This window comes from Mauremys reevesii, linkage group 3 (genome assembly GCF_016161935.1).
Source record: "Mauremys reevesii isolate NIE-2019 linkage group 3, ASM1616193v1, whole genome shotgun sequence".
In the NCBI taxonomy this organism is placed as follows: Eukaryota; Metazoa; Chordata; order Testudines; family Geoemydidae; genus Mauremys; species Mauremys reevesii.
In genome coordinates this window covers 53,606,294-53,619,518 of record NC_052625.1, presented here as the reverse complement: position 1 = coordinate 53,619,518, position 13,225 = coordinate 53,606,294, and the positions used below count along the sequence as shown (strand labels likewise).

General features: G+C 40.6%; 1 protein-coding gene across 3 annotated transcripts in view; it reads left to right on the top strand.

Annotated features, from left to right (window-relative positions):
• Positions 1–267: 267 nt before the first annotated feature.
• The window catches only part of WDR26 (WD repeat domain 26), a 46,480-nt gene continuing 33,522 nt past the window's right edge, over positions 268–13,225 (top strand). For 2 of the 3 annotated variants that reach the window (XM_039529597.1, XM_039529596.1), the window contains exons 1-4: positions 268–1,082; positions 2,937–3,036; positions 3,149–3,205; positions 11,855–11,991. In XM_039529597.1, the coding sequence (XP_039385531.1) occupies positions 718–1,082; positions 2,937–3,036; positions 3,149–3,205; positions 11,855–11,991 (659 nt within the window). In that variant the 5' untranslated portion in view covers positions 268–717. The remainder of the gene's footprint in view (positions 1,083–2,936; positions 3,037–3,148; positions 3,206–11,854; positions 11,992–13,225) is intronic. The other variant, XM_039529598.1, reaches the window with a different exon arrangement.

Below are 13,225 nucleotides of genomic sequence, written 5' to 3'. Positions count from 1 at the left end.
GATCAGGACACATGTACATAGTCTGTATACAGAGACATGCTAGGTAGGCACACAGGGCTGGGTGGGAGGCAGCTAGACAGGTGTGTGGCAGAGCCCCCTCTGGGTCTGTGCCACCCCCCTTCCCCTGGCGCTGCACAAGCAGGGTGAAGCCCCGCTCTTCTCTGCCCCTTGCCCCATAGGCTCCATACCCGCTCCGGGCGGCGGAAGTGGGTGTAGGGGGCAGTATAGGAATTTCCTGTGACGTCCCGGCCCGGACTCCATTAGGCTGCAGCTGGGCAGAGAAGTGACAAACCCAGCAGCACGGAGCAGGCCGGGCGCCTGGGGCGGCCGGGCGGGGGCTCGGGGCAGCGGCAGCAATAACAAGAGGGAGCCCAGAGCGGGCGGCGGCGCTGCCTCCGGGACCCCGGGGGGGACAGGGCCCCGCTCCTCCTCCCCTCGCCCCCCCGCCTCCCTTCCTCGCCCCCCCGGCTTCCCACCACGGCCGCTCTCGGCGAGGAAACTCTGGCCTCCGCTTCCTCCTCCTCCGACTCGGACACCGGCGGAGCCTCCCCGCCCCCGCGGAAGAAAGCCCGGGCGTCCCCGGCGGCGGCGGAGGGAGCAGGCGAGCCCGGGGCTTCCGCGGGCAGAGCAGGCCTCACCTCGTCCCAGTCCCCCTCGCTCTCCGCCGGGCTCGCCCCCCCTGCCGCCCAGCTCAGAGGCAGCAGCAGCAGCAGCGCCATGCAGGCCAACGGGGCAGGAGGAGGCCAGCAGCAGCCGCCGCCGCAGGGGCCGGCGGGCCCGGAGCTGGGCTGCTTGGGCGCCCAGAACGGCGAGGCCTCGTCGGGCTCGGCCGCCGGGGAGCAGCTGGCTCACGCCAACGGGCTACTGCCCTCCGCCTCCGCGGCCAATAGCAGCGGCGGCGGCAGCAGCCCCGGCGGCCTGAGCGTCAACAACGGGGTCCCGGCCGCCGGGGGGCCCGGCTCGGCCGCCGCGGAGCTGGGGGGAGGCGGCGGCAGCGCCCTGAAAAAGAAGAAGCGGCTCTCGCAGTCCGACGAGGACGTGATCCGGCTCATCGGGCAGCACCTCCACGGGCTGGGCCTCAAGTAAGTGCCCGCGCCCTCGGAGGGGAGACCGACCCCCTCCTCCTCCATAGGGCGGAGGGGGCCCCTGCGGGGCAGGCCTGCGCTGGGGTAAGAGAGCCCCACACGGTGGGGGGCCGTTTTTCTCCCTTTTCCCTTTAGCGGTGTTATGAGACCCCCGCTTCCCCCTCCATAGGGACCAGGAGGGAGGATGGGGGCCCTGGGCCCCTCCCCTCTGTAGACCCGCACTGATGTAGCTGAATTGCACATCGATAAGGAGAGAGGAGTCAAAAGTGGGGGAGGGGGTTGGCTTGGTGCAGGAGTGGGCCGGGGGAAATAATGGTGCTGGGAGACTTGTTCTATTTTAGGGCACCATTTGTGCCCATGGGAGACAGACCAACAAATCTGTTTATGACCCACATACGTAAGATTTGGATGGTGGAGGGGAGGAAAGGGGCCGCCTTCTCTCCCACACTGCCTTGTCACAGCTTGATATCCCATTATAAAGACAGATCAGTAAGTGTATATGAAGGGGAGCTGTGGGGCAGACCTAATGTGTTGAAAATAATGACGTGAGGGACCTGTCTTTAAGGCTCTTCCAACCAGCTTTGTACATTCGAGACAGACTGTGTGTCTCAACCGTGCTGGGGGACAGGTAGGGCTTCCTCTGCCAAAGATGACAATATGAAAGCCCAGTCACATATCACTAAAGTCAGATCAGTACAAATGTGGTAGTGGGGGGGAAGTGATCTGGTGAACATAATGGAGCCTGGACACTTGGATGTTTTTTGTTTTGTTTAAGTCTTAAGAGCTGATTGGTTAATTGTAAACAAGCCAACCAAAGAATTAAACTAGCATTTAGGATTCTGATTGCAGAGCCTGTGTTCATGTAATTGGATGAAAGCTTTTGTAGGTTTGGTTTGGCCATATGTCTAATAGCTTTTGAAAATACTCCTATCTATAGACTGAAAAAATTAAAATTACAAATATGTTGATTCTTCTGTGGCTCAGAGCACTGCAGTATTTTTGGGTGAGTATGCAGTGGAGGGAGGGGAAATAGAAATAAAATACAGAGAGATGAACCATCTGGATTTTACAAACACTCCTCTCCCCCTTTTCTAAATATAACATAACAGCAACTAGATGAATATTGAGATTTTTGGGAGGGGTCCTATAGATGATGCCCCAGAAAATAAAGCTACAAGGGAAGTACCAAAGGAGAGATGGCAAACTGTTGTGGGGCTGGATTGAGTCTAATGAACTTAGTACATGAAATAAAACACACCACTGACATAGGAGGCAGATTCTCCACAGTAGGAGACAGCTTGTGACTGTTTATAGGCTACACCACAGTAAATGTTATTTTTAGCATAAAAGGGGGAGGGTTACAAGTTAGTGAGTTTGCTTATTTTTTATTTTAAGGAACCAGCCTTTTAAAGTCCTGACATGAACAAAAGCTAGGGCTATCTCTGCAGACATCTTAATACAGAGCAGTGGCAGCCCTTTATACCCATTCTCTAGGGGTAGTTATAGGTTATAAACACTAGATGTGCCTCTATATTTTTCCTCTGTGTAGACAACTTGCTGCTAGAAACTGGTTTATTTCTATCTGGACATGCCTGTCTGAGTCAAAGACCACCATCTTGGCACTTCATGCAAGTTTTCAAACCAATCAACCACTCTTGTGGATATAGAGAGCTGTCTATTCAAGTGTCTTGAGTGATTGGAATACTTATCTCTTCACGTGTTTCTGAATCTGGTTATAACCCTTTTTGCTTCATAAAAAGTCATTTTTAACTATAACAGACTTATTGCAATGCGTGGTGCATTTTAAGAGTAAAATTGGTCAGTTTTTTTTACGCTGTATCTCTCCTGCAGCCAGACTGTTGATCTTCTCATGCAAGAGTCAGGATGTCGTTTAGAACATCCTTCTGCTACCAAATTCCGCAATCATGTCATGGAAGGAGAATGGGATAAGGTAATGTATGTGGGGCATATAGGACTGCATAACTGCTGTTAAATTTATAGTATGTGAAATGCATTTCATGGTTCTTCAAGGTTATGTTTATTTTTTATACCAATTTTTGCAGGCTGAGAACGACTTGAATGAACTTAAGCCTTTGGTGCATTCTCCTCACGCAATTGTGGTAAGAGGCACATTTTGAATTGTTTCAGATGTATTTGGGAATAACTGTAATAATACACTTTTTTTTTTTTTGGTACCTACTTCAGAGTTAATGTTGGCATCTGTGTTTATTTTAGTAAGCAACTTGCTATCCCAAGCACAATACTAATTTGCTCTTCTGTCATTTTGTTGTATTTGAGAGAGGAGGCCTAAAAATATTAAGACCAATACTCAGTGCACTGAATGTGTAAATTTATTAAAGTCTGCCTTCATGGATCAGAATACAACTTGTGTAATCTGCATATCTAATTTAAAATCCATAATTGGATAACTTCAGTTGATACTTAATTCAGTTACTTTAAAGAAATTCTAAAAGTGCTTCTGAGTTTGAAATAGCTGGCGTAGTGTTTTTTGGGGTTTTTTTTGTTTTTCCTTTATGTTTTCTTAAAGAACCAAGCTTAAGTACAGTGTAGAATACCTAGGTACTGTGGGGGTTTGCATACTGCAATAGAATGTCATGGGAATACAGTGGCTGATATAGAAAATGAACAATACTGTTGCTTTTCTAGATGGCTTTTAGAGAACAAATGTGTGTGTTTACTCTTCGGAATTTTTGTAGAGCTTTGTCCTCTTTTAAATTATTTTTAAAGCAGACCAGTCTGGTGATTTATGCTAGGATTTAGATCCTGTGACTTGACAGAGTTACAATTTGTTTGGTTTTAATATATGTGGTTTCAGTAACTTGTGAACTTTGTTGACATACAAAGTGTTTCTGGGTTTGTTTCTATGACCCAGGATCAAAATGGTTACATACAGGCCTTGTCTTCCTTCAAACATCTTATTTTACTATGTTAAACATTTATTGAAATTAATTGGACATTAGCTATTCAGTGTTGTTTTGTAGTCATTTGGGGAGAAAAAAGTAGCACTGCTTTTTGAAGTGCCTGTGGCTGTAAACAATGAGGAATCAGCTGATGGCTGCTTAGCTTTTTACTTCTAGCTGATTCATTTTGTTGTCAGGAGGAGAGTTTCCTGCCGGCGGGGGAGGGGAAGAGAGAGAACAGGAAGTGAAGTAGGAAAAACAGATGTTTAACAAAACATCAGTGGCTGCCTGAAAGAAGTTACATCTTGTTCTGTAATTGTGTGAATGTTTAACCCCTCCAAAGTCTTTTCTATTGAGCTATATAGTTCTAGGTCCTATTTTTTGCTTCGCAGGCTAATATTGGAAGGCAAACTTTTAAAAAGACAGCAGGAAAGACTATCCAAACAGAACATACCAAAATAATGTGTACATTTTCAGTGTCTCATGAGGAGTGAGAATTCGGTAGCCTGTTGCATACACAAGAGCGTAGCATCTATTAAAGCAAACGTTTATTAGGGTTCTAGCATTTTGAGGATATGCATTTTTTTCCTATTCCATTCAAAATGGTGCTGTCTATTCTAGTTTATGAAAAAATTGTCAAACTATAAGGATTTTTTTTGTACTTGTCACAATAGGTTAATTTGACAAAAGAGGAAAACAAGGGGACAATTTGCTTTTAGCGAATCCAAAGTATAAATGGCTACGTAAACCCTAACCTTGGGAAAATGTACTCCAACTGAGTAAAACTTATAGAAATGTGAATTTTGTTTTCAGACTCTACCTTATCTAAACTAAATTGATGCTGTAAAGTGTATTTTGTTCATCTAAACTGAGTCTGATGAATTAAGAAAAATAACGAATACTGATTTTTATTTAAAAACAAGTCTGCCACATGTACAGCAGTAAGAAAATAAATTAAAGATGTAAGCTGAGGGGATAGGACTTTATTGGTTTTTATCATCCATATCTTTAGAGTCAGATGTTTTAGTACATAATTTTTTTAAAAGCTATTAATAAACTTATAGAGTTGATCTGTTGGGGTTTTTTTTATGCTGATTTGGAAAATATTTTTCTGGATATTTATGGTTATTGCAAGATTTCAGCCCAATTTAGAGCAATAAGTAGCAACTGGAAAAGGAAAGCTCGCTAGATAAAGAAGAATTTTTTTGTCACCGCTCAGACTATCTATAGAGCATAATCAGATCTAATAAAAGATTATATCTCTGGGTTTTGCACAGTCAGTGATGATGTAGGCACTTCTGTTTATTTTAAGAGGTGGGGTTATCTTTCTCCCACTCATGGTCCTAGTGGTGGGGAGGGAAGTTAAATAATTCATTTTTTAAATCACTAGTAATCTTACTAATGCCAGCACTTCATCTATTTCCACCCTATGATGAAAAAAGTAAAACCACTCAATTCAGTGTACACTTATTTTGGCAACTTTATATGTTCTGGAAGGCACTATGCTTCTGGTTTCTGTTTTTAAGTCAAACTTCATCATAATTTTAGATAAAAAATGTGTTCATTCAGCTGATGTTGAACCTGCACTTATTCTACTAAGTGCTGTATATGACCATATTCTTTAGGGGAAGAAATGCTGTTTGTGTTTTATGAACCAAGATCATATGGGCTTAGGTTTCTGAATCTCAACCTGGCAGTTTGACCACATGTATCTGAAGTTGAGTGGGTGGGGGTGTGTGTATGTAAAAAGTCAATCTTACTGACATTTTACTGTAAGCTTTAATAGGCTAGGGAATCTTACTTTTAATGTGACTTGGTCAAGGATGAGCTGAATATCAAACATAGTTGTATTGCACGTATATTATAAATTCTGTCTGTGAAAATGAGCATAAGCTGCCCACAAAGTGCTTTGAGATCTACAGATCGAAGTGCTATAAATGCTGCATATTAAGGTACAAACTACTAATCTAAGTTTAAAACTGGGGGTTCATTAAACAGCTGCTGCATCTGGCTTGAGGTGAAAATGAAAAGTAGCCTCTCCTCTCAGTTCCATTGTAAACACCACTGAAAGGCAATTGTGCCCTGTACTGCTGTTGAGTAATATGGCTAGCCATGTGTGTACTTCGTGTAATGTTGTATGGGGGATGCAATTGGCTGAGGTGCCAGAGGAAAGCCTTATCCAGAGTAGTGGGCCAAACATGAAAACCAAAGCTTTCTTCTAAGTGTCGTTTTCAAAAAACGTAAGGATATCCACTTTTGTTTTTGGCCCAGGCCAGCATTTCAGTCAGTGCACTTGTGATTTCCAAGTGAAATTTCACTTGTCTACACTTGATTTGGGGCTATTCTGTCAAATAATGGTATTCATCCTAGCTAGGTGAACTTGATCATCCCGCTTTTAAGAGAAATAGCACTTCTACCTGCAGTTTTGTTCAATGATCATTTGAATTCCAGCTGGGAGCTCTCAGGTTTCCTAACTCTATGGTATCAGCCAAAGGCTTGTCTACACATGAAAATTAATCTGGAATAAACTAGGGTGTGAATTAAGAGCAGATTAACTATTCCTTATTAACTCCATGTGGAATTAGTGTGTCCACACACGGAGGTTAATCAGAAGTAATTTGCTGTTGAGAGAAGCCCTAAAAGATGTAATGATTCCTTATTGGAAGGGGATACACTCCAGGATCCCCTAATTTTTCCTTTTGCTCTCACTTAGAGGCCTTGTACCTGGTTACCTAAAAGAGAGTGGCTAGATGCAGCTTCCTCTAGTTTCAGCCAATGTCTGTGCTGGATTGCCTAGAGGAGGCTACTCAACAACAGCATAAAAGTTTCTGGCCCAAGAATGGCGTGCACAGACTCCCTGTGAACAGGAGAGCAGAGAGCCAAGCCAGGCTGGAATAACTTACTTTGCTGACCTAAATCAAGTGACTTTTTTTTTTTAAGTTAACAAAAACTCAACCTAATTTAAATTAACTAGCTTGAAAAAATTGTGCTATTGTTAAATGCCACTATTAGTAGAGTATCTTGTTCAATTTTTACAAAAGTGCCATAGGTGGAAAAACAAAATATTGAATGTTAAGGCCCTGATTCTGCAAATCAGACCCACAACTGTACTCTCATAAATATTCTCATTGACTTCAACAGGACTATTTATGCTAAGCATGTACATAATGTTGCAGCATTAGGAGGCTAAAATTATATTTTTATTAAACTTCTCTTAGTGACAGTGTTTGTCACTTCAAAGCAATTTTGTTTTGATGTTAATGATCAGTTATTTAGATTTTCAATATACTAATAAAATTATGAACTCATTTTTTATATATGCAAGTCACTTTAGGATTTTATTTTTGAAAAACTAAAGTTCCTAAATAGGAACACACATCCCATTGACTTCAAACCACAAATACAGATCAAAACCCTTCAATTTTCTTGATTCAGTTTGAGAACATTCAGAATATCAAAATATGGTGTTGCTTGTAGTTATAGAATAGGCTATTTGCTTATCGGGTCTGTGGTGTTTTCACAGTTAGGATGTGGATGAGGCCCTGGACTTTGCTTTTTCAGTTTAGATGAGTATTTTGGAGAAACGTCTACAGTTGATATTTTATATAGAATCTTTATATAACTAGTAAACTAAAGAAACAAGTGCAAAACATCCACTTTCGTCCCATTTATAGTTTAAGCACTGACAATATAAACACTTAAACCATAACTTTTTTTCAATCCTGATTTTTGGTCAACCCTGTTCCGAACTTAGACCCTAGCAATTCTTTATGTAGGGTCACTTTAACATTGAGCCAGTTTTACTGTTAATTATGTCATACAGTATCTAGAAACAGCAGAATGCGACACTTGTACCTCAATTCATCTTTAGTGCTGTACATCGGATTTTGTAACATTTAACTGAATTAAAGTCCGCAACCTGACAAGATGAACATCATTCCCTGCAGGGTTTCTCCACCAGATAATACACGGAGGAATCTTTGCTACTGAAACATAGAGTGGCTACACTCTCTGCTGGAACTGGTGGATTTACAATGATCATTCAGAAGTGAAGTGGCTAACTGCATCTCAAACTATATTGTCAATGTTAGGTTTGCAGTTAACTGTTTCAGGGCTCTTCAGTTTTATTGATACAGGATAGAGATTGAAAGGGATTGGGATGAAGTCTCTTCTAATACTTTCCATTGCAAGACGATAATTATTTTTGAAGGGAAATCTGAGTGTTGAGCTGGATATGTAGGAACCGTCTAACCACAACCAATTTAATGCTCTTATTTTGTTCATATTGGATAGAAAAATATATTGAAGACCTCCTGATAAGCATGAGATATATTTCCGGCAGGGTTTCTTTGAAGCTATAATATAACTATGAGCACAGGGCACTGAACGAATGTTACATGTTTTAAACTCCCTGCTGTCCAGTTGAGGAGGATGGCAGCTGACACTAGATGCAGTTATCAGCACTACTGGTATTAGATGGTAGCAGCAGAAGGGGAAATTAGGAAAAGGGTAGGGGGAAGAGATAGAACTTAGTTTGCCAGAAAAAGCCCCTCTTGTCACAAGAAGCGCTGGTTGCAGAAAAGCTGAATTGTCTGACATAAGGTAAGATAATATCTTTAAAAATAACTCGGGTATAGGATCCATGACCATTAGTGTAAAGGGTCTCTACAGCTAATTTCTCATTATTTGGGATACTGTAACTCAAATCTGAAATTTAGTTCTACATCATATCAAATAACTTAGTAGGGTTTTTTGGACAAAAATTCATTCGTGAACCAATAACAAAAAGGTTGTGACTAAACTGTAGGCAAAATGTTATCTGGGCTTTGATAGGGACATTAGTTGTAATTAAATCCATTCAACATTTTTGTTCCAACTCTGTTATGTTATGAATAAAATATTTGTAGCATTTAGTATATGTACTTTGTCTCTATGTATGAAAACTCTGGTGCTGTATCATTCTAGGAGATGTCCTTTTCAGTAGTATGCCTAGGACTCATGGAGTTAATGACCTTTTTTAAAGGAAAATTTGCTCTGAACCAACTGAGACTGTACATATTCAGCTGTCTTGGCAACAGTACTCTGCCTTGGTTGCTATACACAATATCAGGGCTGAATGTCGGTCAATTTTGACATGCTTCTTGTACTAGTGTGGATAAAATGAGTCATGGAGACAGTGCCTCTGGTTTGCTTTTACAGGGATTTCCATTAAATTGCTGATATTGGCACAACAACAACAAAAAGCTTTCCTTTCCTTTTTTGTCCACAGAAATGGCTTTCATTACCCCTTCTTTTAGAACCATTATGCCAGGTAGAGATAGTAATTGGATGAAGTGGTTATCACCATGCAGATAAGGGAAACCAAGAAAAAGTGGATGGATACATAAGAAACAAAATATTGTCTGAGATATGCAGGGAGAATTGGAGAATATTCAACATGAAGTTCTGGATAAGAACTAAGTTTTTTAAAACACTGAAGTTTGGGGTTATGTGGTGATCACCTACCGTGAGGAATCAACCCTTCCACTTTCCTAACAAGTGGATAGGAAATATTAAAAGGGGAAGGCTTACTTCTAATGACTCATCACCCCAAAATCTGCAACATTATACCTGTACAAATTGTACAGATACTCTCTTCTCTAATGGGCCTCCTCTTCACGTTGAATGCAAACAAACTGAATATCTGTGCAGTGAGAGGGAGAATAATTATAAAGGGGATTCTGACCTCTCCCCTACAGGACATCAGAGTACTGGAAAACTAAGATGTTATAGTATGAAATTAGCTACAAATATCTATATGGTGATGCATATCTAGGTAACTTCATACACTTCTGAAAGCTATACATTATGTCAGCAGTCTTCTTTCATGTACATGAAAACTTGATAAGTGTGATTTGTTCTCAAGAGTTACAGAGTAGTGGGCCAAACATGAAAACCAAAGCTTTCTTCTGCTGTTAAGTGTCGTTTTCACTCGGTGTTTTAATCAAATGTAGTCCTTGTAGGCTGTATTCATAATCAATCTGGAATGCATTCCGCTTGAAGGAAAACAAATATTTTACCTAAATGTTTTAAATTCCCTCAAAAAGCATAAGACAAAACCACTACTAGATAAGATATTTAAGATCTGTGTATCTCATCTAGTCAAATGCGTAGCAGGAATGAGATTTTTATGAGACTCACTGTAGTAATGTATCTTTCTCCATGCCATTGTGATGACAGTACTATATATCTTAAACAACATGAATGAGAGCTAATTAATGTTCTTTTAAAATGTGTCTAACACAGTCAGTCAAATGTTAAATTGAGTAAACCTCAAATCAAGAGACAATCTCAAGTAATTTAGCCTTTAGCCTTTAGCCTTTAGTCTTTAAAATTTAGGATTTTTCTTAATTTACAAATATTACTCTATACATCTTTTTCAATTAAGTTCTAGTTATTTAAATATTCTATTGTTAGCAGCTCAGAACACTTCAACATTGAGCTATTGTATGGAAAAAACAGAATTAAATGAAATTGATCAAATAGGACAGTCTAGCTACCCTATCCAAGATGAAGTGCAAAAATGAACAACATGGAGTAAAAATGAACAAGATGGAGTAAGGCATAACAAATGTTTCATATTTAAGTGTCTTGATTTGAAGAGGTTAGCACCTTGCTCAAAATTGTATAATGCCCTTAATGCACTAATATAAGTAAATACATATAGTGTTGGAAAAGCTGCTGGTCTTTGGGGTCTGCTGAACTCACATGGGGAAAGGTGGTGATCAAATATTTGAAGTGCAAGACAGATCATGAATACACTTCATTCAGTTTCTATAGAGATGGGGAAAGCATAGCACATCACTTTAATTTAATTTTGTTTCACTCTAGATACAGTCTCAGGTTTTCCTCTTACCCCACTACTTGTTGAAGGCCTCATGGCGATAACCCCTGGCAGCAGCAGTGAAGACAGACAAAAAATGCATACACCAAGTGGCTATGCTTAGTTACAGTAGAAGTAACTAAACTGTCTCACTTTCATCTTAAGGATCAGCATGTTAAGAAATTTTGGGGACTCCAGATTTTAAATCTGAAACTGAATGCCTTCCTTCATTTTGTGTCCATGAACATTTTAACGAAGTTAGAATCATGACTATTGATGAGAAATGTGAGCATGTGTGAAGGTCACATTGGAATTCTAATAGAAGTGAATGCTTATGAGAAATGAGTATAGGCTAAGTGAGCCCTAAATGTGGGGAGCGACATCGCTCTGCTTTCTGTAAAAAGAAGATGGCAGTATTAATACTTCTGGAAAACAAGTTTAATTTGCATGGTGCCTTGTTTTGCCTAGTTGCAGTGTTAATATGTTGCTACAGCATGTTATACAACTAGAGAGAGAGAGAGAGAGAATCCCTTGGTGAGCTCCTACATAATCTGTATAAAACCAGTTAGGGGTTTGACTTGCTGACCTCCTGGTCATGCTCTGTACAAGCATGCAGCATACTTTTTTTGTTTTGTTTGAGTATGAGATAGATGGGATTCCCTCAAATCCTGGTTTGAAGGATAGTGACTGAAAGGGATATGGGTTCAGAATAGGGAGAATTAGAAGGGGTGTGAGGCGTGCGGAAGAGGATATTTGGGGCTCCAGTAGGCAGGTGGAAAAGATTGATTACTTATTTATTTGGGTCGCTTTTAACATAACTACCACAATTGTATTGAAAGATCAGCCAGAAGTAATGATACATTGCATGTAGTTGTATTTCTGAAGGGTATATAGTAGAATGGTTTCTACTGTTCTGTTTAGGCTCAAACATTTTCTGAAACTTCAGTCAACCTTTTTCCCCTGACTGCTGCTTTCTGTCATGTCAGAGGATGAAGTTCTTGCTGCTACAGCAGAAGTACCTGGAATACCTGGAGGATGGCAAGGTTCTGGAGGCACTTCAAGTTCTGCGCTGTGAACTGACACCACTGAAATACAATACAGAGCGCATTCATGTCCTCAGTGGGTAAGGGTGTTTAATCTTGGACAGCTAGTTCTACAGAATATCCTGAGGGATTGTGTAATTCAGTGGAAACAAGTGCTGGTCAGTATTTCCTGAGCCCTCTCTTCATAACATTAAAAGTGCACTTGAATCATGTGGAATAAGTAAAATAATGTCTTGGTAAAAATGAAGCACTATTCTCCCTTTTGGACCCAGTCCCACTCCTATTGAAATCAGTGGGGAAAACTCCATTGCAGAAGCAGGGTCTTCTATCTCTCCCCTTTCTCTTCAATCTTTAGTACTAACTTGTTTTAAAAATCTGAATTATTTATGCTTAGTGATCACTGCTATTTAAAATGGCAAGGGGAAGAAATTTATTATACTGACTGTATTGTTGTACCATGATTCATATCATATCATCATTCATCCAAAATAAGTGTTTTTATATATACTGCCTTTATGGTATCAGAACCTAAACTGATAAGGACATAATTTCAGTCCTTTAAAGGAAGCATGTTCAGTCTCTTTTCCTATAGCTGAGTAATTCTCAAGTTGGTAGGGGATGGGTTTTTTTGTTTCCTTGCGGGTGAAGGGGGAGTGTAGCATGTGCACAGTCTCCTTTTCCCCCTCCCCCCAATTTCTCCTGAAGGTCAGTCTAAACAAGATCTGTTTTGTTTCTTATCCATTACCTTGCATTGGTACCTTCTCTCCTTAAATCTTTCTAGTTAGTGACAAAGGAAAAAGGAACTTCTGGAGCAAATGGCTATTGTTCATCACCCAGACTCCAACAATAAATCTTACTAATGCATTGTATCATTACCATCCCAAGAAACAAATTGCAGAACCCGGTAGTGTTGGCATCATTGACAATGCTATTATGCTAGAAATTTAGAAGTTTAGTATGATGCAGCTTGAAACACATATGTATACCTCAAACACACTGGGATCAGTTAGCATAGTAAATCTTGTTTGCATCTAGGTATATTTTTGTGCCATCATTGACTAGTCTAACTTGATGTAAACTTCTGAGTCACTGAGTTGGGTTTTTTATATTGAAATTCATGAGCGTTTGAGTAAATCTGCATGGGGGAGAAATGAAATATATTGCTTACAAAATAAAGCATCATTGTCCCCTTTAATTTGCCCCAATCTAGTCTTTGACTCCTCATACATTTGCCCAAGCTTTTACTTGAGTGCAAGTTGGTCAGGAGTGACTGTACCGCGTCTCCTAAAAATCAGTACATTCTGGCTGTAATAA